At 47.5% G+C, this 22,811-nt stretch overlaps 1 protein-coding gene across 1 annotated transcript in view; it reads left to right on the top strand.

Moving 5' to 3' along the window:
* CHST13 (carbohydrate sulfotransferase 13) overlaps positions 1-22,811 on the top strand; it is a 57,526-nt gene that overhangs the window by 4,380 nt on the left and 30,335 nt on the right. The window contains exon 2 of the mRNA XM_019537010.1: positions 4-89. Coding sequence (XP_019392555.1) covers positions 4-89 — 86 coding nt within the window. The remainder of the gene's footprint in view (positions 1-3; positions 90-22,811) is intronic.

Below are 22,811 nucleotides of genomic sequence, written 5' to 3'. Positions count from 1 at the left end.
GAGGGGCTGCGGCCACCGCCTGGCCCTGGCCGCCGGCCTCGGCTCCTGCCTCCTGCTCCTCGTCTACCTGCACAGCGGCCGCCGCCCGGGTGAGTGCCGCCCCGGCCGGGCTCGGGCGGGCTTCGTTGTCCGCCTCCTAACCGCCGGGCCGGGCGGGAGGCCACAGCTAGTCCCGGCCCTTGCCCAGAGCCCCGGCTACATCGTGCCAGACACGGCTTTGTCTGGCCGGGCCGAAAAGCCTGCGGGGGTGGAGAGGCCAGCACCTCTTCTCCCACTCTTTTACTTAGCGGGAAAGTTTTTCCTAGTATGCAGCCTCCGCTTCCCTTCTGCAACTCGAGACCTAGCTCCTAGCTCTGCCGGCTGACAGCAGTCCAGCTCCATCCTCTTCCCAGCCCTGCTTTAGGGAGTTGAAGTTTGCTATTAAATCCCCTCTCGGGCTTCTCTTCTGCGGACTAAATAATCCCCGTTCCTGCAGCCTCTCCTCATGAGTCGTGGCTCCCAGCCCCCGAACCATTTTTGTCTCTTTTTTGGACGCTCATAGTCATGGATGTAGGGTCGGAAGGGACCTTGCAGATCTTCTAGTCTGACCCCCTGCCCAGGGGGTCGGACTACATATCCAATACGCCCACATCCTTTCTGTACCGGGGGGCACAGAACTGGACACAGCCCTCCAGATGTGGCCACACCAGTGTCAAATACAAAGGAATATAATCACATCCTTCACTGTTATCCTCTTCATGATCATACTCATCATTATTACTGTTATTGCTGCAATCATTATTGCCATCATCAGTACAATTATTATTGCTGCTGCCATCATCATCGTCATTATTACTGCTGTTATTAGTCACCATCATTCTCATCTATCATCATCACGATCGTCATTATTATTATTACTGTTGTTGTTCTTGTGATTTATCACCCTCTTTCTTGTTATTCCCGTTGCTGGTAGGGGTAAGAGTGATGTAGACGCCGTAGAAACGATGCAAGAGGCAAGGATTCCTTAGGGGGACGTCTTTTAATGGACAAACAGTATAGTCGGGTTAGAGTTTGTTATGCAAAGTTTCAAAGGCGAAGCATTTGACCAAATGTAGAATATCTTATCCGAAAGCTTGTCCAACTGTGTCCCAACCAAACCGTTGGTCCCATCTCACTCTTCAAGATCTCTCACACACAAGAAATCCTTGCCTCTTATAGTATTATTTTCTGACTTATCCCCAGGTATTGGCTTGCCCCGTTCCATATGCAGCCTCTGGAGCCTCTCGACAGGATGAGGCCAAGGAGTAAACTGATTTCAATGTTGTACTCGTGCCTTTCAATGAAAATGCCTTTAAGGCTGGGATAGGACTAACGAAAGTGAAGAAATGCCTGGTTCTGGAACCAGGTGCTGTATGTTGCTCCGAAACGTATTACAGTACCTCCAAAATCCAGAAATTGTTGCCCCGTTCAGAGGGGGATTACATTGTTTTCTGCCTCGGGAGAAGGTTGTGCATTTGCAGGGCCAGAATATAAATAGGCAGGGATTTAAAGGGTTAATCATTTCACTGTCTGCTTTCCTCTCTTTTGTTCAAAAAGAAATTGGTTCCTATTTCCAGAGAGGCATTATTGAGTAATTCCTGTAGTTTAACGGTGCTCTTATGCTTTCTGATTACAGCAGAGGTTCTGCTGTGGTGCTTTTAAAGTTATTTACTCAAATTCCAAAGATCATGTTGACTAGATTGTTAGCTGATTTTCTTTTTCCAGCATGGTCTAAGTGAGAGGCAATTTTCACTTTATAGTGGATAGTCCATCACTTTAATCTTTTTTTTCAAAAAAAAAAAGGTTAAACGTTTGGCTGAATAATCTGCGATTTGGAAAAGGCATGAGATGTGGGTGCCTGTGTTATGTTTACTGCTGCATCTGAAGTTTACTAACCCAGCCATGCAGCTGTAGACTGCAGCTTTCCAGTTAGCAACGTCTGTGTTAAGTGTTGGATCTGCAACTGTATTTTGGTATTTGCACGTTTTCTTAAAAGTGCAGCAACAGATCAGCACAAGGATGTGTGTGTTCGACAGCAAGAAGGCCAGATTTTATGCGGATATTGCACCCGAGCAGTTGGGAGGAAAATTTGTTTCATCATATTATTTTAAAATAGGAAGGTGCATTCATGGCTTATGATCTTGAAGACATTTATTTGGGCACTTGACTGAAATCCTTTGAGTACTCTCAGTGTTTTCTCAAGAGATTGATCTCACGAGATGATCATTAAGTGTGAGCACAAGTGGTTGTGGTTCAGGGGCAGAGTGCTGCAGTTAAACAGAGCGACAATGACTGCACAGAGAGTAATTGGTAGGCTGTGAGGTACTGAGCCTTGCCTGTTGAGTTTACTGGGTTATTTGTTACGTAAGGAAGTGGTGGGCCTAAGCCCATCAAGAAAACGTTAAGCGTCTCATGTAAAGAGGCCGCGGGATACATAACAAGAGATTGCGGGAGATGGCAAAAGAGAAAACAGTGATGGGAGTGTGGGTCAAAGATTTATAACAAGGTTTCCAGTGGGGGACAGTGAGCTGGGCACACTGGCCAGGCCCCACTGCCCCTCAAACATGTGCAAGAAGCTGTGCACTCTTCCCAGAGACGTGGGTGGGGGGAGGAGCGATAGGAAGCCAGCCCCACAGTCCCGTGCCTGAAGCTGAGTGCCCTCTGGTACTTTGCAAGACCATGTCCCTGATGCAGGAAAAGTCTCTTTTAAAGAGGTCTTGTAAATGATCTTATTTCATGTTGAATAAGGTATCTTTGCAGGTAAAGTTTTAGGCACAGAGCCTCGTGGGACATACCTTCTGGACCATTTCCTCGTTTAGGCCAGGTATTTGAGATCTCATGCCTGCAGATGAGTGATCTGCCCCTCAATGCTCATATTAGAAGTGAGTATTAATTCCTTAAAGCAATGGGAGCCAATCTTTTTTGGCAGGAGTGCCGTGGGGTAAGCCCTGCGCCTTCCCCAAGTGCCACTGATCCCATTCCCTGGCCTGGTCTGCTGCTTTGCTTTCTGCTCCTTGCCTGATCTGCTGCTCTGTTTTCTGCTTCCGGTCATTCCTGCAGCTGTATTTTCCACTTCCTCTCTGATCTGCCACATGCCACACACGGAGGATGCCTGTGTGACTCGTGGTACACATGCTGTGGCTGGGCCACCCCTGACTTAAAGGGATACATGTCATCTGAAAGTTGTTTTCAGCATATGAGGTAAAATGAATTGCTAGTCCTGCAGCTGAGCCTTATTACCTTTCTTATAGTTTCCCTGCTTTTATAGACTCCTTCTCCTGCTCTCTTGCTTTTTGAAAGACCTGCACAAACAGAGAAAAAGGACTTATGAAAGGTTGTGGTCAAATGCAGCAAGAAACAACTGGAAAAACAGTGTTTTTTAATAGACTCATAGAATAATAGAAAATTAGGGCTGGAAGGGACCTCGGGAGGTCACATCTAGTCCAACCCACTGCTCAAAGCAGGACCATCCCCAACCAGATCACCCCAGCCAGGGTTTTGTTGAGCTGGGCCTTAAAAATCTCCAAGGATGGAGAGTCCACCACCTCTCTAGGTAACCTATTCCAGTGCTTCACCACTCTTATAGCGAGAAAGTTTTTCCTAATATCCAACCTAAACCTCCCTTGCTGCAACTTGAGACTTTTGCTCTTCGTTCTGTCATCTGCCACCACTGAGAACAGTCCAGCTCCATCCTCTTTGTAGCCACCCTTGATGTAGGTGAAGGCTGCTATCAAATCCCCTCTTAGCCTTTATTCTGCAGACTAAATAAGCCCACAATAATAAGTCATGTCCCCCAGCCCACAAACCATTTTCACTGCCCCCGATGAACTCTCTCCAACTTGTCCACATCCTTTCTGTAGTGGGAGGCCTAAAATTGTACACAGCCCTGTGAAACCTTTTCTGCCGTTCTAGATGAGGTCACATTGACATTAGCCACCTTGACTCTGGCTTGCCTGTTTAAGCCATCATATACAAAGAGTGAGAGAGAGGAGTCTGAAGTTTTAAGTTATTTGTTTTAAGTTATTTCTCTTAATATTGGGAAGTGGAGTTCCAGAAGAAGCCCCGAAGTCCCCGCTGGGCCAGACAATGTTTCCCCCGTTATTTCTAGGGTTCTTCTGGGTGTGTTTCCTGGGATAACTGAAGTACAGTCACGTCCACCTGCTGCTGATCCGTGCTAACTGTGTGTCTAAACATTTGCAGAAAGCAGAGTAGGTTTACACCTTTATAGACTGACTAAATGAGATATGTAGAAAGCACAAGCTTTTGTGAACCGAAGTTTCTAAAGTATTCTGCTTTTATTTGAGCAGGAATCAAGGTCTGAAATATGGGAGGAAGGAAGACTACCGATGCTCATTGGACGCAGACCTATTAAGGCTTCACCTGTTAGAAACTGGAATGGAAATAATGAGATCAGCTGGAATTCCTACCTTCAGTTATGTCAGTGCAAGTCTGAGGGTGGAACAGCTTGTATTGAAACCGCAGGTTTTATAGAAATGGGGCATGGTGATTTTACAGTCAGAGTGCTGCCAGGCCAAAGCGCACTGATGTAACTAAATTGCTACCGATCTGGTTATCGTAGTCTTTGTTTCTGTACAGACAAAGTCTCGGATCAGAATCCATCCCCCGGCCACTGCAGGACAAGGGAACCCCGCTTGTCTCCATTGAAGTCAGTGGCAAAATCCCCATTGTCTTCAATGGAAACAGAATCAGGCCTGTTATTTTAAATTCTGCTCTCACAGTTTGACTAGGCAGAGACCGCTTAGGAAAGTTTAACAAATTACTTTTGAATGAGATCATCCATGCAGAAAGGTTAATGAGCTTTAATTGATGTACATTGACTTTAGACCTTTAGTTGATTAGCCTGAACTAGCTGTGGCCTCAATCACACCTGTGCAGTTTATCATGGTAATGTTGTATCTAGGTTGGTCCAGAAATTATGCAGAAAATATGAACCAGCTATGCAATAAAAGACATCACTTAAGAAATCCTTGTCTCTCATGTAGATTATTAGAGTCACTCCACTGATTTTAGTAGTGCCAGCTCCAGATTCACGCTGGTGACTGAGGGCAGACTCAGATGATACATTGCTACCATGTTTGATTTTAGCCAACACACATGTAATAATCCGTTGTAAAATCTTGTTGAATAAATGTTAGGTATTTGACTCCAGACCCAATCTCTGAACCAGATCCTTCTCTGGGTTATGTTGCTTTCAGTGCAAAGTAATTCCAGTAAAAGCCTGGGGTTGGCTTGGTCAGAATCTGACCCTGTGAAGTTGCTTTCCTCTCTCTGGGATTGTTTATGATTAGCTCCTTTCTGTCTGCTGTTTCCATCATTGCTTTGGTGTAATTTTACCTGTGTTAGCAAGTAGGTTTGGTGGTATAGGGAAGAGAGTACTGGATGATAGGGAACTTACCATTGTTCTACCTCATATCAAGCCTACTTGACAGTGTTAAAATGCCAGAAGCTGCTGACACCTTGTGTACACTAAAGCTTCGGTCAGTGCTACCATCAGTGGAGCTACACCACATTTTGCAGCAAGGGGAGTTTGGAGGGAAGGTGGGGACTACTGATGTAGATGGGACCATTGAATATAGGCCTGAGAGAGAAGGGTCTGCTGGAAAAGGGGAGTGAATGGAGCACTGTGGTAGCCTCTGTCCCTTAGTGTCTGTGACAGCTGAAATTTCAGCTAAATGAGGCACAAGGCCAACTCATCCAAGAGCCTTGCTGGGGAAACCTGGGGGGTTGTAGTGTGCATGAGCTTTTGGAATGGCAGCATGCTCTGAGCTGCCAAGCTGGGGGCTTGCGGCATCTGCAGCCTCCAAAGCAGTTAAACAAGTAGTCACTCCATCCTGCAACCGATCTGAATCTTTCCTTGTTGGAAGAAATCCTTTTAGCAGGGAGCATTTGAAGCAACATTCCTCTTTGATGGGCATGGCACTCCACTGAACCCAGTGGAGCAGCCCTGGTGTAGACAAATGGAGACCCAGCCTCTTCCTATACAGGGCTGAAATGGGAATCCTTTGGTGCCTGTTGGTAAGTGAGAGCCAGCAGAGCTGTAGAGACTCTTCCCAGCTATTCCCAGTCTCCTTTGGTTGCAAAATAGTCAAGGTTTTCCTATGGATTCACAATACCTTTGGACCCTTATTTACCAGAGCAAGAAAGGGTGCTCAGGGCCTTTGAGAACTGGGTCAGGCCACTTTTCAAGGTATAAAATCCAGGGTGTTATTCTGACTACCCTGTGGACCTCCAGAATGGGAAGTATCGTATTTTCTCACACACAATGCACATGTAGTGCAAGGAAAGAACTTTTTTCCCTTCATTCTGCCTTTCAAAAATGTGGTGTGTATTTTATTCTGGGGCGTGTTGATTGTGAGCCAATACAGTAGTTCAGAATTAGTCATAATTGAGATGCAAATCCCAGTTCAGGGAGTCTTCAAGGATAGCGGGATGTGGCTTTGAGATTCAGAAGATTTGGGGCTGTAGGTCTGTTCTTGTAATCATTGTTGCCTTAAAAATTCTTAGTATTCATGGAGTTCAGGGCTAGAATTGCCCATTAGATTGCCCAGTCTGACCTCTCATATGTCATAGGCATTTAATTTTCACCCAGTTTACCCTTGTGTTTAGCCTGATGGGTTGTGTTTGATGATAAAGCATACTCTGTGTGTCATTAAAACGTATCTCCCAGAAGGGCACCCAGCCTTGCTCTGAAGTCAGCAAGAGATGGGGAATCCACCCATGGCTCCAGTGCCTAATCACTCCCCCCTGCTAAAAAATTGGTGATGGATTTCCCATTTGGGTTTATCTGGTTTCAGCCTCCAGCTCCTGGTGCTTGTTATGTCTTTAGCACTTAACAATTTGCTTGATGCTGGATTTACTAGGGGTCTCTTAAATCCTGCTGTTTCTGTGAGTTGTTCAACCCCCAAAATGCTCAACCCCCAAAATAATGCCTAACACAAGCAGGAAAAAAGTAACTTGCAAGGGAGCTGAGTTTGTTTTAAAGTGTGCCTGAAAAGTGGCTGCTGAAAAGGGCACTCCCGCAGTGCCTGTACGTACAAAATCCCAGCTACCAGGGTCAGAGCAGGAGAAAGCTTTGGCCGTTCTCGATCCGCTTGGGGCCTGCTCAGCTCTGGGAGAGCGTGAGCTGGGTTCTAGTCTAGCTTGTGCATCACACAATGAATTCCTTGACTGTGTTTCACTGCAGGACCAAATTCTGCCCTTGGGGTTGAATTGAAGGCATCTGGAAGTAAGGATAGAAGTTTTCCAGCAAAATCTGCATTAATGAGCCGGAGAAGAATTTGGGGAAGAATGCCAATGCTGGCAGGTTTTTATAGGAGAGGGGGTTTCAATCTGAGGGTCATGAGCAGGCACTGGGGAGTTACAGCCTTTCTGTCTTTTCTGTGTCCCTAAATGGAAAAGGGGTCCTGGCTGGATGGGAGGTTAGGAGGGTGGGGGAGATGGGAGATTCTGGTGGAAAGGTATCTCCCCATGCTGAACATCCTGTTATATGAATGGTACTAATCTTGAGACCACTGGTACTAGATGTGCCTGTTTTCATGGCTCATCCACATATGCTAGGACAGGGGTGGGCAATTATTTTGGTTGGAGTGCCACTAAATTAATTTTGGGGACCTCTCGAGGGCCACATCCACCTGCGTCTCACTCTGTTTCGTCTCATCTCGTCTCTCCCTCCAGAACCCGGCTGTAGCTGTATTTCAGCGGGAGCCCCATGGCACAGCTCGGCACAGCAGAAGCTCCTGTCTGGGTCCACACATGAGCGTCGGGGCTCCTAGCAAACTACAGCTTTGGCCGGGCTCTGGAGGGAAGGGGAGGAAGGGAAGGAGAGAGAAAGAGATGCTACCACCCACCTGACACGGCAGCAGCTCCTGCCTGGGTCCACGGCTGATGCTCCTGGCAGATTCTGGGTCAGGGCTCCAGACAGGAGCTTCCACTGTGCCAGGAAGGTGGTGGATCAGATGTGGACACTTCTGGCAGGTTCTGCATCCTGGTTCCTGAGCCCTTCCCAGGTCCACAGCTGATGCCTGATGCTGCTGGGCAGAAGCAGGCCTGTCCGCGTGGCACCACGCGGTGGCAGCTGTCCACTTGTAGCCCAGATCAAATCTGTTGGCAGGCTGGATCCAGCCCACGGGCCGTATTTTGCCCACCCCTGTGCTAGGAGGAATGCAAGTGACTCTTGTTTTGATTTTCTTCTCACAAGCAGGTATGTGCCTGGGAATTCGTATGAATGATGATTTAACTAACTTTTGAGCATTGTGTTGCATTGTGTTAGATGGGAACTCAAACCACCTAAATTGGATCTTGTAATGTCACTACATTTAGATCTAGCGCACCCCAAAATTCCTGGAAGCTTGTGGGCTCTTGTCCCATTGCACCCCTATCTTATATACAGTTAATAAACTCATGTCCTCCTTTGGTACTTGGAGCAAAATCGTTTTAAAGTACAGGCACTGGTCATACAAACCAAGATTGTCTGAAGCAACGATTGACTTAGGTGCGTCATCAGTGTAAGATGCCACAAAGAGCCCTGGTTTCCAGAGTACGGTGCACCTTGGCCATCTGAAAATCAGACCTTTTTATGCCGTCTCAGGTTATGCACACAAAAATCAGTTGGCACTTTAGAAAATCTTGGCACAAACCTCACAGTCAACGTTGGTGTCGTCCCTGATTTTTCTCTAGAGCAGCTGAACTAGAGGTAGCACAAGGGGAAATTCCAAGCTCCACATGTGGATATTACTGCTGGGGGAGTGGAAAAATAAGCTAATACTCTCATTTTTTAAAATCTTTATTAACAACAAAACGTGCTCACCTCTTTCCAAGTGCTTTTCATCTGAGGGGCTTGAAGTGCCCCACAATTTTTATCTACCTGTATTATATTTCCCATCTTCCCAGTGAGGTAAGTAAATAGCATGACATCTGTCTTGCAGCTGAGGAACCAAGGCAGCCAGCTTAGGTCACTGAAGTGAGACCTCAACTGTGGTGCTACAGTTGCTCACCTGAGGTCTGCTTCACTGTCATGATGAAAAAACTGGGATGCTGAGCTTGTCTGCACTGGGCGCTGTGTGCTAGCAAATGAAAGGGAGCAAATCACTAGGTGGCACAGAGGATGCATGCTCTGTCTTCCCTTGCTTTTTGGCTACAGGCATTGTGCCTGCTCTGAAACTCTCCGTGCTGGAACCACCCGGGGCTCTGCATGCACGGGGCTTGTGGGAGCGGGTCCTGTTTGCAGCCGGCCGACACATTTCTTCACCTTTGCAGGCAGCAGAGCTGAGCTGCCTTTGCTCTGGCTGGCGCTGCAAGACAGGCACGAGTGTGAAAATGGAAGGGGCCCTCCAGGGCTGTTCTCCTTTTCCTTTCAGCTGCAGGGTAAGCTTTCTTAGTTCAGGCTCCCATATGAAATTGGAGCTCTGAGAGAGAATACATAAGTGCACTGCTGAAACAATAGGCCACTATGTTAGTACAGGCTTTGGACAACCCAGGCTGGAGTGCCATTTCCCACATCCTCGGATTTGCCTATTAAAGGGAAGGCATCGGGCGCTGAATCTGTGATCTGCTGTTGCAAACAAACGTGCCCATCCAGCACTGAAACATGGATTGGTAATGAGCTCCATGTGTCGCTGGCGGCCAGGCCTTTCATGTGGAATGCTTTCTAGTTCTTGGCTCAGTTCAGTTTCCTGAGAATCTCTGATATGTGCAAGAGGTTTGAGAGAGGGGAAGAAGTGGGCTTAGCTTGTCTGGAGGTTAACTCTGCATCTGCAGGGAAGGGACAGGAGGTTCTGATCTTCAGCCACGCTGATCCAAGCCTTTGTTGTCCCAAGCTGCAGTGTGTGCAAAGGCCCTGGTTGGAGCTATGTCTCTGGACCGGTTCACTTTTTCCCTCTGGAAGCCCATTACAGCTAGACTCCATATTGTGCAGGAGCTTCTGGTTAAACTCTAGCTTCAGTAATTAAGGTGCCAGCTTTAATGGGGAGGCTTTCGAGGTGAGCTGCTAAGGGGAAAGAACAGGTATAAGGGCACAGGCAGCAGTGATGTCTTGCTCATCTCAGCAATGCCAGGAGAGTCACAATCTGATTCATAGATTGTGAGACTGGAAGGGAACTGGGAAGATCATCGGGTCCAGCCCCTTGCACCTGGCAGGAAAGACAACTGGGGGTCAGGTAACCCCAGCAGGGTGCCTGTCCAGTCTCCTCTTGAAGATCTCCAGGGTAGGTGATTGGACCACCTCTGGAGGGAGCTTATTCCACAGCCTGGACACCCCAGCTGTGAAGAAGTTTTTCCTAATGTTGAGCCTGAAACGATCTTCCAGGAGTTTGTGGCCATTAATCCTGGTTTTCCCCAAGGGTGCCCTGGTGAACAGGTGTTCACCGAGCTGGAGGTCCCCTCCACAGATGCAGAGCAATAGATTGGGACCTGTCTTTGACCCTTTAATTACCAAAGGGATCTCCCCCCCCCCCCCAATTGTTTTCACAACATTTGAGTTAAATAGGCGTTAAAACAAATCAATACAAATCAAAGGGTCTGTCCTAGAGGGCCCTTGACTGTAAAACTAACCTGTAGGGTTAATTGGCCAGAACCAATTTGCACTGACCCAGGTCATACTTCTAGGCTTAAGCCTTCTGCCAGAACTTTTCTCGTTAGGGTAAGGATTAAAGTAATGGTGTGTGGGTTGAACAGCAGTCCACCTTCTTTTGGCTAAAAGCAGAGAGGAAACTCTTCCCTCCTCTTCCACCAGCATGGTGGGAGCTCCCCTTCCTGCCTCAGTCTATTCTAATCACAGGGCAGGACTGAGGAGATGGGATGGGTAGTGGGGGAAAGCTTTTTCTATGGGGTAGGTGGGGGAAAAAAGGAGTCTTATTGAGCAGATGTCACAGACCTTTTTATAGCAACATCGTTCCTGTGGCTGGGACGTCATTGAATCAAAATAACAAATGTGTCACACCCTAGGTTTGGCCTTGGTCAATCCTAGTTCAAAGGTTGGTCCAAATCAAAAGGTGGCATGCAAACACCTCTGAATGTGGTTGTGGCAAATGGATGGATATTACTTTGTATGTATGCAAGCCAGAATGCACATGTAAATTGAGATCTGCAACCCCTCCTGGCACAAATGCCGTGAGTTACTGTAGGTGCATACAAATCTGTAGAGATGAAGGAACAATTTATTGTGCTGACCAATGTCAAGTTTCATTTTGTTGCTCCTACAGCACCATAGGGTGTAGGTGATATTTTGCAAATACCAGAAGGCATAGGCCCTGTCCTAGAGACTGAACAGTCAAATCTGGATGGGCACAATATATACATTCAATGCAAGAGACATGAGGGCAGGTGCAGAAGGCTTATCAGTGATACAAGGGTTGGAGGAAAGAGATGGGTTTGAAGAGCCTAGGAAACTCACTTTGATGCATGGAAGAGGAGAGTCTATCATTTGTTGTTTGATATCCCAGAGCTTAGTGATACAATTTATATGGTATCATGACGGTCCCATAGCCTGAGCATCCATTGCAGTTCAACCAATGGAGACCCCTCTGGTTTTCAGTGTCACAGGACAAAACCAGAAATGCCCCATAATACTACTGATTCATAATTAATAACTCATTTTACAAAGGACTTTTAATAAAGAGCCTGAAACCACCTTGCAAGGATTAGGTCAGCTTCACAGCATTGCTGCAGTTAGAGAAGTATGGTCCCCTTTTGGCAGTTGTCCAAATTAGTCTTCAGTGACTTCCATAAGAGTTTTGGGCATTCAGCATCTCAGAATTGAGGCCAATTCACCATCTGATACAGCCATTTCCACTGGCTTTCATAGGTACAGGGGCAGACATGGAGTCAGGTGGAAAAGTTGCTCTTTGCACTTGTAACCCTGTGCAATTAATGGCTGTACTTCCATCCTGGAAAAGGATGCTAATTAAGCGACTGCTACTGTTATTCCTGAAGTGATACTGCTGTCAGACAGAGAGATCTGGATTCCTGCGGCCTGCCAGAATTGATGTAGTAGCTCAGGCCCACATTTAATTAGGATAACTGGGTTCTGAGAGATTTTTCTCTCCATTTTACCATGTTCCCCTTTTTCTAAGTTCTCTTGTTTAACTATCACCATCCCCTTGACTGTGAATAGCCTTTCTTCCTCTTGAGAGGCAGCAACTTGGAAAGCTCTAGGACATGAAGCTGTTTATTCTGGTCTGTGCTGAATGGTTTTGCCTGCCCAGTTGGCTTTGCATGTTGAATGCTCATAGCACATTGAAGACTGGAGAGAGCCCTGGCTCCTTGTTGTTTATTCACCTCCTAGTAAATCCTTCCATTTGGGAAGGTTCTCCTGGGTATGGCCTAGAGTGGAAAATGGAAGAGTTTCATTTCTTGCCACTTCTCTGTCTGTCTGGTTTTTCTCTGTGCTGCCTGAAGAAAACAAGTTCCTCTCAGCTCTGTTCTCCAGAGTAGACAATGAGGGGACTCTCAAATTCAGCGGGTGTCTCATTTGTGACCTGCCCCAATTCATAGTCTTCCAGCTGGTGTCACTGTCCTGGGAGTAGTTTTGCTACCTCCATCAACGTGGCCAGAGAAGTCCTCATCATGAAGCCAGAACCTCAGTCTGGGGTCAGAAATGGAGGTTAGGCGAGTATGTGAGCGTTGAGAGCCTGTTCCACCTGGAGGTGACTGAAAGCCTGGGTGACCTGTACTTTGCCAAGCTCATCCTTTGGAAAGTCCAGTGAATGCAAAGCTGAGAGCATCCTGGACAGGGGGAGAGAAAGAGGAGGCATCCAAAAGTGACAGTTCAATGACAGCTAATGAGCTTAGTGACTCCATGCAGCACCTTCTGAATCAAAATGTGGAGGACATCGGGTCATAAATGACACAAGATGACTCTTCAGATTGTCAGAGGCCATTGAGTGAGTGCTCATATGGTTATAATAGAAGTAATTCATGGAGCCTTTGGCAAGCAGCGGGGGATTTACGGACTTTATTCAAAGCAGCTGAACTCATATCCCCAACTGTTGCTATGCAGCCACCCTTGGGCTGGGTGCACTGCCGATATATAGTGCCTGTTTTCCTCCAGCGTGCTCTGAGAAAGGATGTGAAGATGGATACTTATGCAGTTGTATGTACTGTGGGAGGTTTGGCTCACGGTGTATGATTTCCTTCTTAAAACACTGAGGTCTACATCTCCAGCCCCTTCACAACCGCAGATGATCAGGACCTCTGACTGTGCTTGTAGGAACACAGCCTCACCAAGCAAACTACTGAAACACTAGCAACTTCTGTTTCTTGGAGGTCTCCATCCAGAAACAGCACAGTTCTTGAGAAATGCAGGCAGGCAAGACCACAGCCTGAAAATAGGAATAGCATTATTCTTGCTGGCCAGAAGGTTGACTAGTTTGTGAACCCCGTGCTTGTTTTCCCTTGACTGCTCCTTTTATGGCAGGTTTGGTTTGCAGTGCTCGTTACAGCTGCACCATCTTGCTGCACTTTTTAGGGTGGGGTAAGTTTTTTCCCAGCTGGGTGTGCCCTGCCCTGGTGATAATTTACAGCTGAGGAATTTTGAAGCCTTGGAGGCCAACAGATGCTAGAGATAAGACCAAGATCTGCTGCAGCTTGTACTTTGTTGTCTGCACTGAACAGATCTTCCTTTGCCTCCCTTGAACCGAATGCCAGACCTGTTTGAGTTTAGACGCTGTCCCTCCATCTCAGTTGATGGGGTGCCACTGAGGATATCAAACATCACGTTATTATAAATAGCAGGAATTCTCTTTTATCTCAGAGGGTCAGTAAATTTGGAGGCAAAGACCCACTTTTGGGCCTGTTGTCTCCTGTCTGTGGCCCGTGCACAAGACGCCCCAACGTCTGCATTGTAAACCGTAGAGATTTCTAATTTGACATGATAGGATTGGTTGCCTTTTGTTTGGGTAGTGAAACACCCAACTCACCTGGGACAGGGAGGCAACCCCGACGGCCTGAAAGAGGCCTGCCCACCATTGCTCCGGAAGCACGTTGGGTTTCCCATAGTGCTCCGGGGCTCTGAATGTGGTGGCAGGGGGTTAATTTTGGTATGAATACTGCAATTGTGAGTTTGAGACCATTGGGCATTCAGCTTGAAAATGAAAGATAAACATTTCCTGGGACAAGAAGAAAGGGCCCTTTCTGGTTGCTTTTACTATGGCATTTGCTACCTCCACAGATAGCGCCTAGTTTGCTGCTGCCACCTCTCTTTGCGTGCCAAGCAACATGACCACACAGGCAAAAAGCCTCAAGCAGCTTCACAGGCTACCCACTCATAGCACGGCTCAGATGAAAACTACCCTCTTACCCTCATTCTCTGAGAGATCCCACAGCCAGGTTTTCAGACAGCCTCTCCCTTGTGTGCGTGTGCATCTCTCTGGCCACCCCTTTCCTTGCATCCGCTTGGGAGCCCCCCACCTGCTGTCTTGTTCTTGACTTGAGAATTTCCCTGTCAGCTTTTCTCACACCGTGGGATGGCCCCTCTCTGACTCGCCCAGCGCTGCTCTCTCTCTTTGACTCATCGCCTCTGTTTACAAACCTCCACTGATAACACCGTGCATATTTTGAGGGGCCCTGCCCCTTCACCTCTCTGCTCGTGCTGTTGAGATTTTCTGCAACGTAACCCCTGCAATTCAATTTGCACACAAGGCACTTCGGGCTACGTGGGAGACGGATGCAGCCCAGCCGTGCTTTGCTCGTCCTAGCGCACAGGTACGTCAGTGATAACTCGCCATACGACTCGGCCCACGCTGTTGTGCTGCGCTTAGCTGTTTCCACAACCGGCTGTCTGAAGGCTGCCCAAACTCCCCACGCGTCTGGTGTGGTGCTCACAGGCATCGCTCGGTGACTTCTGATGCTTGACTGCCCTCGACAACACAAATCCCGTCTGAAGTTCTGGCGTTGAACTCAGACGTGCTAAGGTGCTTGGCTGTCCCTGCAGGCTGGATCTAACTTTTCAAAGGCTTTTAACAGGGTGCTTTCTGATTTCCTGACCAAGAGCTGTTATCCCAGAAGTCGCCATTGCCACACAAGCACGCTCCACAATAAGATGCTTTTGCACGCTCCTGGCTCTTTTCTCGAGAGAAGGGGCAGCGGAGGCAGCTTGGTAGATTTAAGAGTCTAATCTATAGGATCTTCTGTGGAAGACTATTTTCAGTAGGTGTTTGTATCTGCTTTGCATTTACGCTGAAGGCACAGCTGCAAAACCCACCTGAGAAGGAGGGAAAATGAATCTACATTGAGCTCTCTTGCTGCTGCAGCAGGATGGCTGCCTGTGACAGAGCCAGCTAGTTTAAAAGCTAGCTTGGATATGTGTATGCTACACTATAATCATTGCCTAGGCTCAGGCTCTGGTCGCTGGCAGTGCTGGCGGCCTTTGGTTCACTTTGTGAATGGCACCATCGTACTGGTCTCCCTTACTGTTTTAGATGCTTGAGCCCCTTGCCTAACCTTTTGCTAGGGGAGGGATGTGAGGGGAGCATCAGAGCTGAGAAGGATTGCAGTTCGGTGGGAGGTGCCTCTCTAGGGGCTTTGCCGTCTGTGCGGGTTTGGAGCCTCCTCACTGACGGGAAACATGATCCAGCCTTGCTTTCTGACCAGATGTTGCTTAGCTGCTCTGTGTGATGAATGATTGACCCTGCGGGAAGCGGGGTGACATGGACGCTGGGATCAAAGGTGATATTTATTTGGAACTGTTCACTGTGGGTGTTTCTGTGTCTTGCTCCTGGCTAAAGCAGGGCTCTCCCTCGAGGCAGGGATTTGGGAAATTAGCTTGAACTAATTGGATGTTGTAGGATTTTCAGTAATTCCTCCCTTCCTCCATGTTGATCAGTCCCCCTCTAAAACAGATGAAGTGCCTGTAACCAAGCATCCTTCTGAGCATAACAGTGATACCTGCAAAATATTATCCTCTGTTGTCGATCAGGAAGCAAAGACACAAAGAGTTTAAGGGCCCAATTCTGGACATGTCTGCTCCAGCCATGTAGCTTTATGCTGGACCCAGTGGGACTATTTATTGTCATGAGCACTACATAGGGCGGTAGCATTTATGCATGATAGACCCTGCTGTGTCTTCCCAAGTTCACTTCTGGTCCAGTCTTAGAAGATACTGAACATGCTTATTACTTATTGACTTCACTGGAGAAGGAGGGCAGTTATGCAAGGGTTATACAAGACAAGAATGAGCCTGGTTCTCTTTCCATGGAAATTAGTGGGAATTTTGCCAGTGACTCCAATGAATACAGAAGCAGATGGAAGATTATCTGGGAATAGCTTCGTGGATACTGAACTAGCCACTGGATCTCTCTTTCTTCTTAGACCAGGAAAATGACTTTCTGTAATACCTCCTCCAGCGTTGCTATGCCAGCAGTTAAGGAGGCAAATGCACCTATCATTCAAACAGCCAAGACAATTTGCTACTTCTTGCCTCACATCCATTGCCTCAGCAACAAGCACATAGAAAATACTTGACTTCTACCTAGACTCTTTCGTAGGTCCATAGAGGGAATGCTGATTGAGAAATTTTCATAGGATCTTGGTCATTGTAGGTCCAACCACCCTGGCATCCTAGTACAAAATGTATCCGGTCCCAAAGGCTTTGAAGCTCCATAATGGACAGTTATGCAATAACAGAGTAATGGGAGAGATTTTCTTTCTGATCCCAGGCAGTCCATGGTTGGTTTACTTCCTCAAGTTCTTGACTTTTCACCCTAGCTAACACAATTATACATATTTCTTTAAAGGAAAAAAATCGAAGCTCTTTGACTTCATAGCTTGTGGCCAGGAGTTCCACAGATAAATAATCTGTTTTATTTAAAAAAATAATCACCCAATAAGAAATCTCATCTTTGTCTCTAGCGAGTGAAACATGGAGAACTGGTGCTATCAGAAAAGATTTGCTGAGTCTGCTTTTTTCCACAATCTGGTTGTTTTATTCAGGGTTGGGATTTCATCAGTCCCAGATGTGGAGCTAGCTAGTTTGCTAGAAGCATACCAGACAGGCATTCACGCCGCTGTGAGGGAACCCAGGCCTGTGAGCAATGCATCATCTGGGAGATTTCTTTTTTTTCCTTTGCATTTTTGCTAAGTTAATGTGGCCTGCATGGAAATATAGGGCAAACAGTGTTGGTTTGAGCCAAAGCCAGCAAGCATGGTGTAGTTTCCAGCATAGCGCAGTACCAACTCTCAGCCACCTTGGGGTCTCGGTTATAGGGCATTGCAGACCTCTTAGTCTGAGAGGTTTTCATAGGTGCTTGAGAAGCCTGAGCCTATGGATTAGTGCATCAGGGTGAGCCTTGTGTGCCAGTCTGATTATATAAACATTGTGCATATCACAGGATAGTGCATGTCGGTCTCCAGTCCCTCCAGCAGGAAATCTGCCCCATGGTGTCCAGTCAGTGTCTTCTGAGGCAGACCTCTATCTTTTCCTGCACAGCTGGTAGCACTGGCACTGCTGGGACCATCCCTGCAAAGCAGTGGATTGTAAAGGGAGTTTATTGACAGTGAATGGAAATGTTGTAGTTTAGATCGGCATCAGAGACTACATCTGTGAGCTGTTGCACTGTCCAGATCCAAGAGAAGGGCAGGGTGAAAGCGTAAGAGAAAATCACTTTTGAAAGCATTGTGCTGGGTGTGCAGGAGAGACTCAACCTGCAGAGATGGAGAAGGTTAGGTATGTATCTTCCTGGCAAGCTTGCCATTGCCCTGATTTAATCTTCTGTTTTCTGTTAAATAAAATCTATAATGTGCCCCTTCTGACAGCATTGGAGAGGGGTGTGGGCCTCACGACCCCCTCCCCCCCCCACCCCCATCAAGACCCACCTTCAGTGTTAAATCTCTCTTCCATCCTCATCGACATGGCATGAGGGCAACTGAGCTTCCTTTACAAACAACTGGATCCAGGTCTGGATCATGTTCCTGGATAAGTGTTGGGTGGTTAGAAGGAACCGTCCCACATTCACCTCTTCTCAGACCAGTGTCTGCAATCCTTGGATCCCGACTTAAGCTCTGGTGATGGCTCTTCTGATGTTTGGCAAGCTAGTTTTTTGTTCAAGTAGCTGGATCTGTAACTTGATTCATTGTGGGCCAGTCCTTTAGCTCAGTGCTTCCCTGAGAGAAGAACCCGAGGTACGTGGACAGAGGGCATACCACCAGCCCGTCTCATCCACCCCACGGGGGGGATGGGGTCAGCCTCTGACCTCCAGGCTGCTGACATCGAGAGACCCTCAGAATGAAGCTTGTGTCCTGTCCAGATGTATCGTGACTCTGATGTCAGCCCTAGGATTGGCAGCTATAGAATTGCTTGTATTATTATTTTCTGTTATCGCTGTGTATCAGTAATTTTGCCTATTATCGTATGGGAAGGTCGTGGTCGGTCTGGGGGTTTTGGGTCCCCCTGGAACAAGGCATCTGGGTCCTAAATCCAGTGCCAACAGGTACCACACACCCATATTCTCAACCTTTTAATTGAAAAGAGGATGGCAGGACTGGTGCCATCGTCAGCTCGCTCGTCATGGCCACATGCACTACTTATTGTCCAGGGAACCCATGTTGGAAACCACTGCTCTGGCTTCACCTGGGTGTAGACTATTTGGCTAGAGTGTCTTTGACTAATACTTGAACTGGAATGGCTATAAATGTTCTTAAAAGCACCAACTCAGGGCTACGTGCTCCCAAGGGAAAGAGAAGGCCAGTTATGGCAAATCCCAGCCCCTGCTAACAGCACAAGGCTGAAGCAGCAGGGGACTGTTTGGAAACTGGAGGTGAGGTACCAGCAGGAGCATAAACACCAAATAAACTGCAAACAAGCAGGAACGATCTTGAGACAAGCTATGAGAAGAAGCTTCATAGGATATGTGAAGATCCCTGATACAGCTTTTAATTCTTCTTCTATTTACTAAATGATAGGGCCAAAAATCCCATCAAGAATATGGAGTTTCCAAGCCTCAGAAATATCTTGTGGCAGCCAGATCATAGCTGTTTCTGCAAGTAGGGACTACCTGGAGTAAAGTGGTTACTTCAGTTGTCTTGGCTGTTAGGAATCTAATTTAAAGCCTGACAATTAACTGGTTTGACTTGAGGCTGTCAGAAATCAATTCAGGATCCTTTCCTGCAGATAAGGCCGCTAAGAAAAGCTCATCAGGGCAACAGTTCCTCTTTCAGTAATAGGGCCAAACCCCATGGTAAAACTAGAATCCTTGCCAAAGTGACATGCAAACTGTAAATAAGAAGCAGAAATCTTAAAAAAAAAAAAGTTCTTTTGTAGGTGCCAGACTTGCTTCTTTCCAAGAGCCTAAAGTTGCATTAGCAGAACCAGTTTTTCTGAACACCTTAATGGAGCCCCTTAAAATGTCCCAGAGAGCAGAGCTCTAGCAGTTAGCACAAGGATTAGTGATTAGCATATGGCATGTGCAGGAAAGAACTGGCTGCCAAACTAGCATTGCTAGATAGCATCTCAGTCCTGGGAATATCTTTGGCTTCAGAGTTAACAGTTTGCTGCTGAGCCAGCAAAGAAAGTACAAAATGCCGTGGCCCAGGTTTCTATATCAGTCAGGCTTGCAAGAGGCACACACAGATGCATGCACTTTTGCACGTGCATTTACCAGTATTATCAACTGCTTGTCTGATAATTACATGTTTAGCTAGCCCAGGATGATCATTTTCACAAACAGTTGTACTGTTTGCAGGATGATAGAACCATGGAAAAACTGGGCCTGGAAGGGGACTTGAAGACGTTATCGAATCAGACCCTCTGCTGAAGGCATCGTCTCTGTCTAAAGCTTCCCAGACAAATGTTTGTCTAACATATACTTACAAATTTCCATCATCATTTTCCGTGACTGTGAGGTAGATGTGACTGTAGGTATAATTGCGAAATAGATGTGAAATTTTGCACACGCTGTTCAGAATTAAAGTCTGTGTTTTTGACTCCCCCTAAACAACAGGAAGAAGAGGGAGCTAAGAGTACGTTCAGTCCCTCCCTCTCCTTTGCTATTTGATTTGGGCTTGCTAAGCTTTCAGCACAGGGGTTAAGGCCTGTCATGCCAAGTCTGCGTAGCGCTCAGCTCCACTTGTGTGTTTGGAGCAAGGGCCGGTCTGGCTGAGATATTCGTATGTAGCGTTTCAGTTTGGCATACAGATCCAAAGAGCTATAATGTTGCAACTGTCTTCTAGTGTAATCCCAGCATCCTCCCATGCATCTCCCTTCCACCAAGCTTTGCTGTGAGTAAAAGTCCAAGGAGAATTAGAAGGAATAGCCAGAGTACACCAGAGCGGTACTCCATCTAATTTAGTGTCCCATCTCTGACAAGGACCTGTACCAGATGCCATGGGGAAATCCCAAGCAGTCAGTTATGGAATAAGCTGCCAAATGGAGAAGTTCACAGAGTCATAGATGTAGGGTCGGAAGGCACCTTGCAGGTCTTCTAGTCCGACCCCCTGCCCTGGGCAGGAGAGAAAACCGGGCTCAACTGACCACCATTTGCCCACCCCTGTAACCTGTCCAGGTCCAGCTGTATCCTGTCCCTCCCTTCTAGCGTGCCCACCTCACCCCAAATCTTGGTGTCGTCCGCGAATTTAAACAGGGTGCTTTTCACCCCCTCCGTCCAAGTTGCTAATAAAGCAATTGAACAGTGCAGGCCCAAGGACCGAGCCTTGGGGGACCCCACTGCCCACATCCCTCCAGGTCAAATATGACCCATTCACCATCACTCTCTGAATGCGGGCGGCCCCTCAGCTAATTTGCTATCTGTCTGACTGTAGGCATCGACACAGCAGTCGCTTAGCTTTTTAATGAGAATGGGGTGAGAGACAGTGTTAAATCTCCTCTCAAACCTCCTTAGTGCAAGGTCTGAGCCTCACAATGTTTAAGATTGCTCTACTTTTTTGGTGAAATTCTGGCTCTGTGTGTTGTTTATATGAATGTCATTGTTCATTGTCATTGTTCATCCGAAGTAGGTGCCCCAGATGGTACAGTTCAGATGTACCACTCACTGTGATGGGAGCTTCACCAACTGAGAGTTCACAATGAACCCTAGCTTTTTGGCTAGGGATGTGGCCATAGCAGCAGCTTTCAGAGTGAGACTTAGGGGATGAGGGTGGCTGTCAGGTGGACTAGCGAGGAAGCAGATGGCAGATAATGAAAAGCCGCCCCTCCTGGAAATCCGGAGCATCCACAGGCCTTCCGAAGTGCTGCTGTTGTGCTGGAGGGGAATTTGGACTGTGCTCCAGTGACCTCAGGCTGCAGCACGATGCCGGCAGGAGCCGATGGAGAGGGGAGAGGACTGTCTCTTGGGGGCTGGGGGCAGAGCAGCAGAAGGCTTGTTATTCGCAGCAGCAACCTGCTTCAGCTGTGGCTCTGCTTCTGTGCTGCTCCGTCGGCTTCCGGCGCTGCTTCCTCTTGAAGCAGCCTCCCCTCCCTCACAAAGGTTGCCACAGCATCTGGGAGGCTGGGTTAAAGCATTTTCTTATTAAAGTCGATCTGTTTGTATTGAGCTGATTCCAGGCTAAGAAACCCAACGACTGGTGGCAGTTAGCGCTGGACGCTGAATGCCCCGTATCTGCCATCTGCAGTTTTATTGTTTCTGGCATTGGCTATCCAATGCGGAAAATTCGCTGTCGGGGCGACATGGTATTTCAGAGTAGATGGAGCGGATAGAGCTTTATGTGGCGGCACCAGGCTGAAGGGGCTGTATCTCCCAGGCCACAAGTGGCACGTTTATCTCTCAAACTCTGGGGCAGTTACATGGCTCCGTAATCTTCTTCATCAGGGGACTATCTTGATGTGACTTGCTTTACCCAGTGAAGCTCAGGAGAGGAGTAAATGCTCAGTACCTATCAGCCTCAGACCCAAGGTTTCTAACGACTGGGTTTTTTGCATCTGCCTTCTTTGCACACCTGTGTCTGAATTTTGGCATGAGCAAAAGCACAGGAAGGACACTGCAGGGGGAATTCAATAAGACAGGATGCAAATCCTCTTGCAAGACTTCGAAGGACTCTGGGTCTTTTATCAGCACATTGGGCTCCGTAGTAACCATTCCAGGTCAAGTCTTTAGGGACTTCTCCGTTCCATCCAGACGGCTTGTTGTAAAGTCTGGGAACCTAAGTACAGGTGTAGGCAGAAGTGCAGGTATAGGTGGGGACATTGTTTCAGTCTCTGAAAATCTTGCACTAACATCCCCAGATGTTCATGGCACCACTGCTCCTGCTGGAAGAGTGTCCAGCTTCCTGGCTGGCTGGAGCAGCAAAGGGATACGTATATGCCCACGCTGGCAGCTGTCCCCTTCAGTGCCTTGTACAGAACTGCTCAGCAGGTCTTATGTTACAGATTATGCTTTCCTGTGCCTATTCCCTCCTCCCCCTTCCTTCCTGGCAGCCTTTCTCCCTGTAGAAGGCAGCCTTTGCTCTTCCAGCCAATAGTATGCATCCCTTTAAGAACTGATGCTTTTTCCCATTTAACCCAGTGCAGTTTGTTGGATGATCCCATGTAAAACAATGACTCATCAGACCCTTTACAGTGGGTTTCTTGGCCAGAGCGGGACTTTCATTATCGGCAGGGGAGCGCATGCAGCTCAGATTACTTTCCAGTCGTTCACACAGCCCTGGAACTTGGGAGAAACCACAATGTGGTGACTATTATTTGGGAGATAGTAGTTTCATAGTTTCTAGGGTCGGAAGGGACCTGAGCAGATCATCTAGTCCGACCCCTTGCCATGGCAGGAAAGAGTACTGGGGTCAAATGACCCCAGCAAGATGTTCATCCAGCCTCCTCTTAAATACCCCCAGGGTAG

Source organism: Crocodylus porosus, unplaced genomic scaffold, assembly GCF_001723895.1.
Source record: "Crocodylus porosus isolate Cpor-Errol unplaced genomic scaffold, CroPor_comp1, whole genome shotgun sequence".
NCBI lineage: Eukaryota > Metazoa > Chordata > Crocodylia > Crocodylidae > Crocodylus > Crocodylus porosus.
Note: the sequence above shows the minus strand (reverse complement) of the source record. Positions and strands in the feature narration are given on the sequence as shown.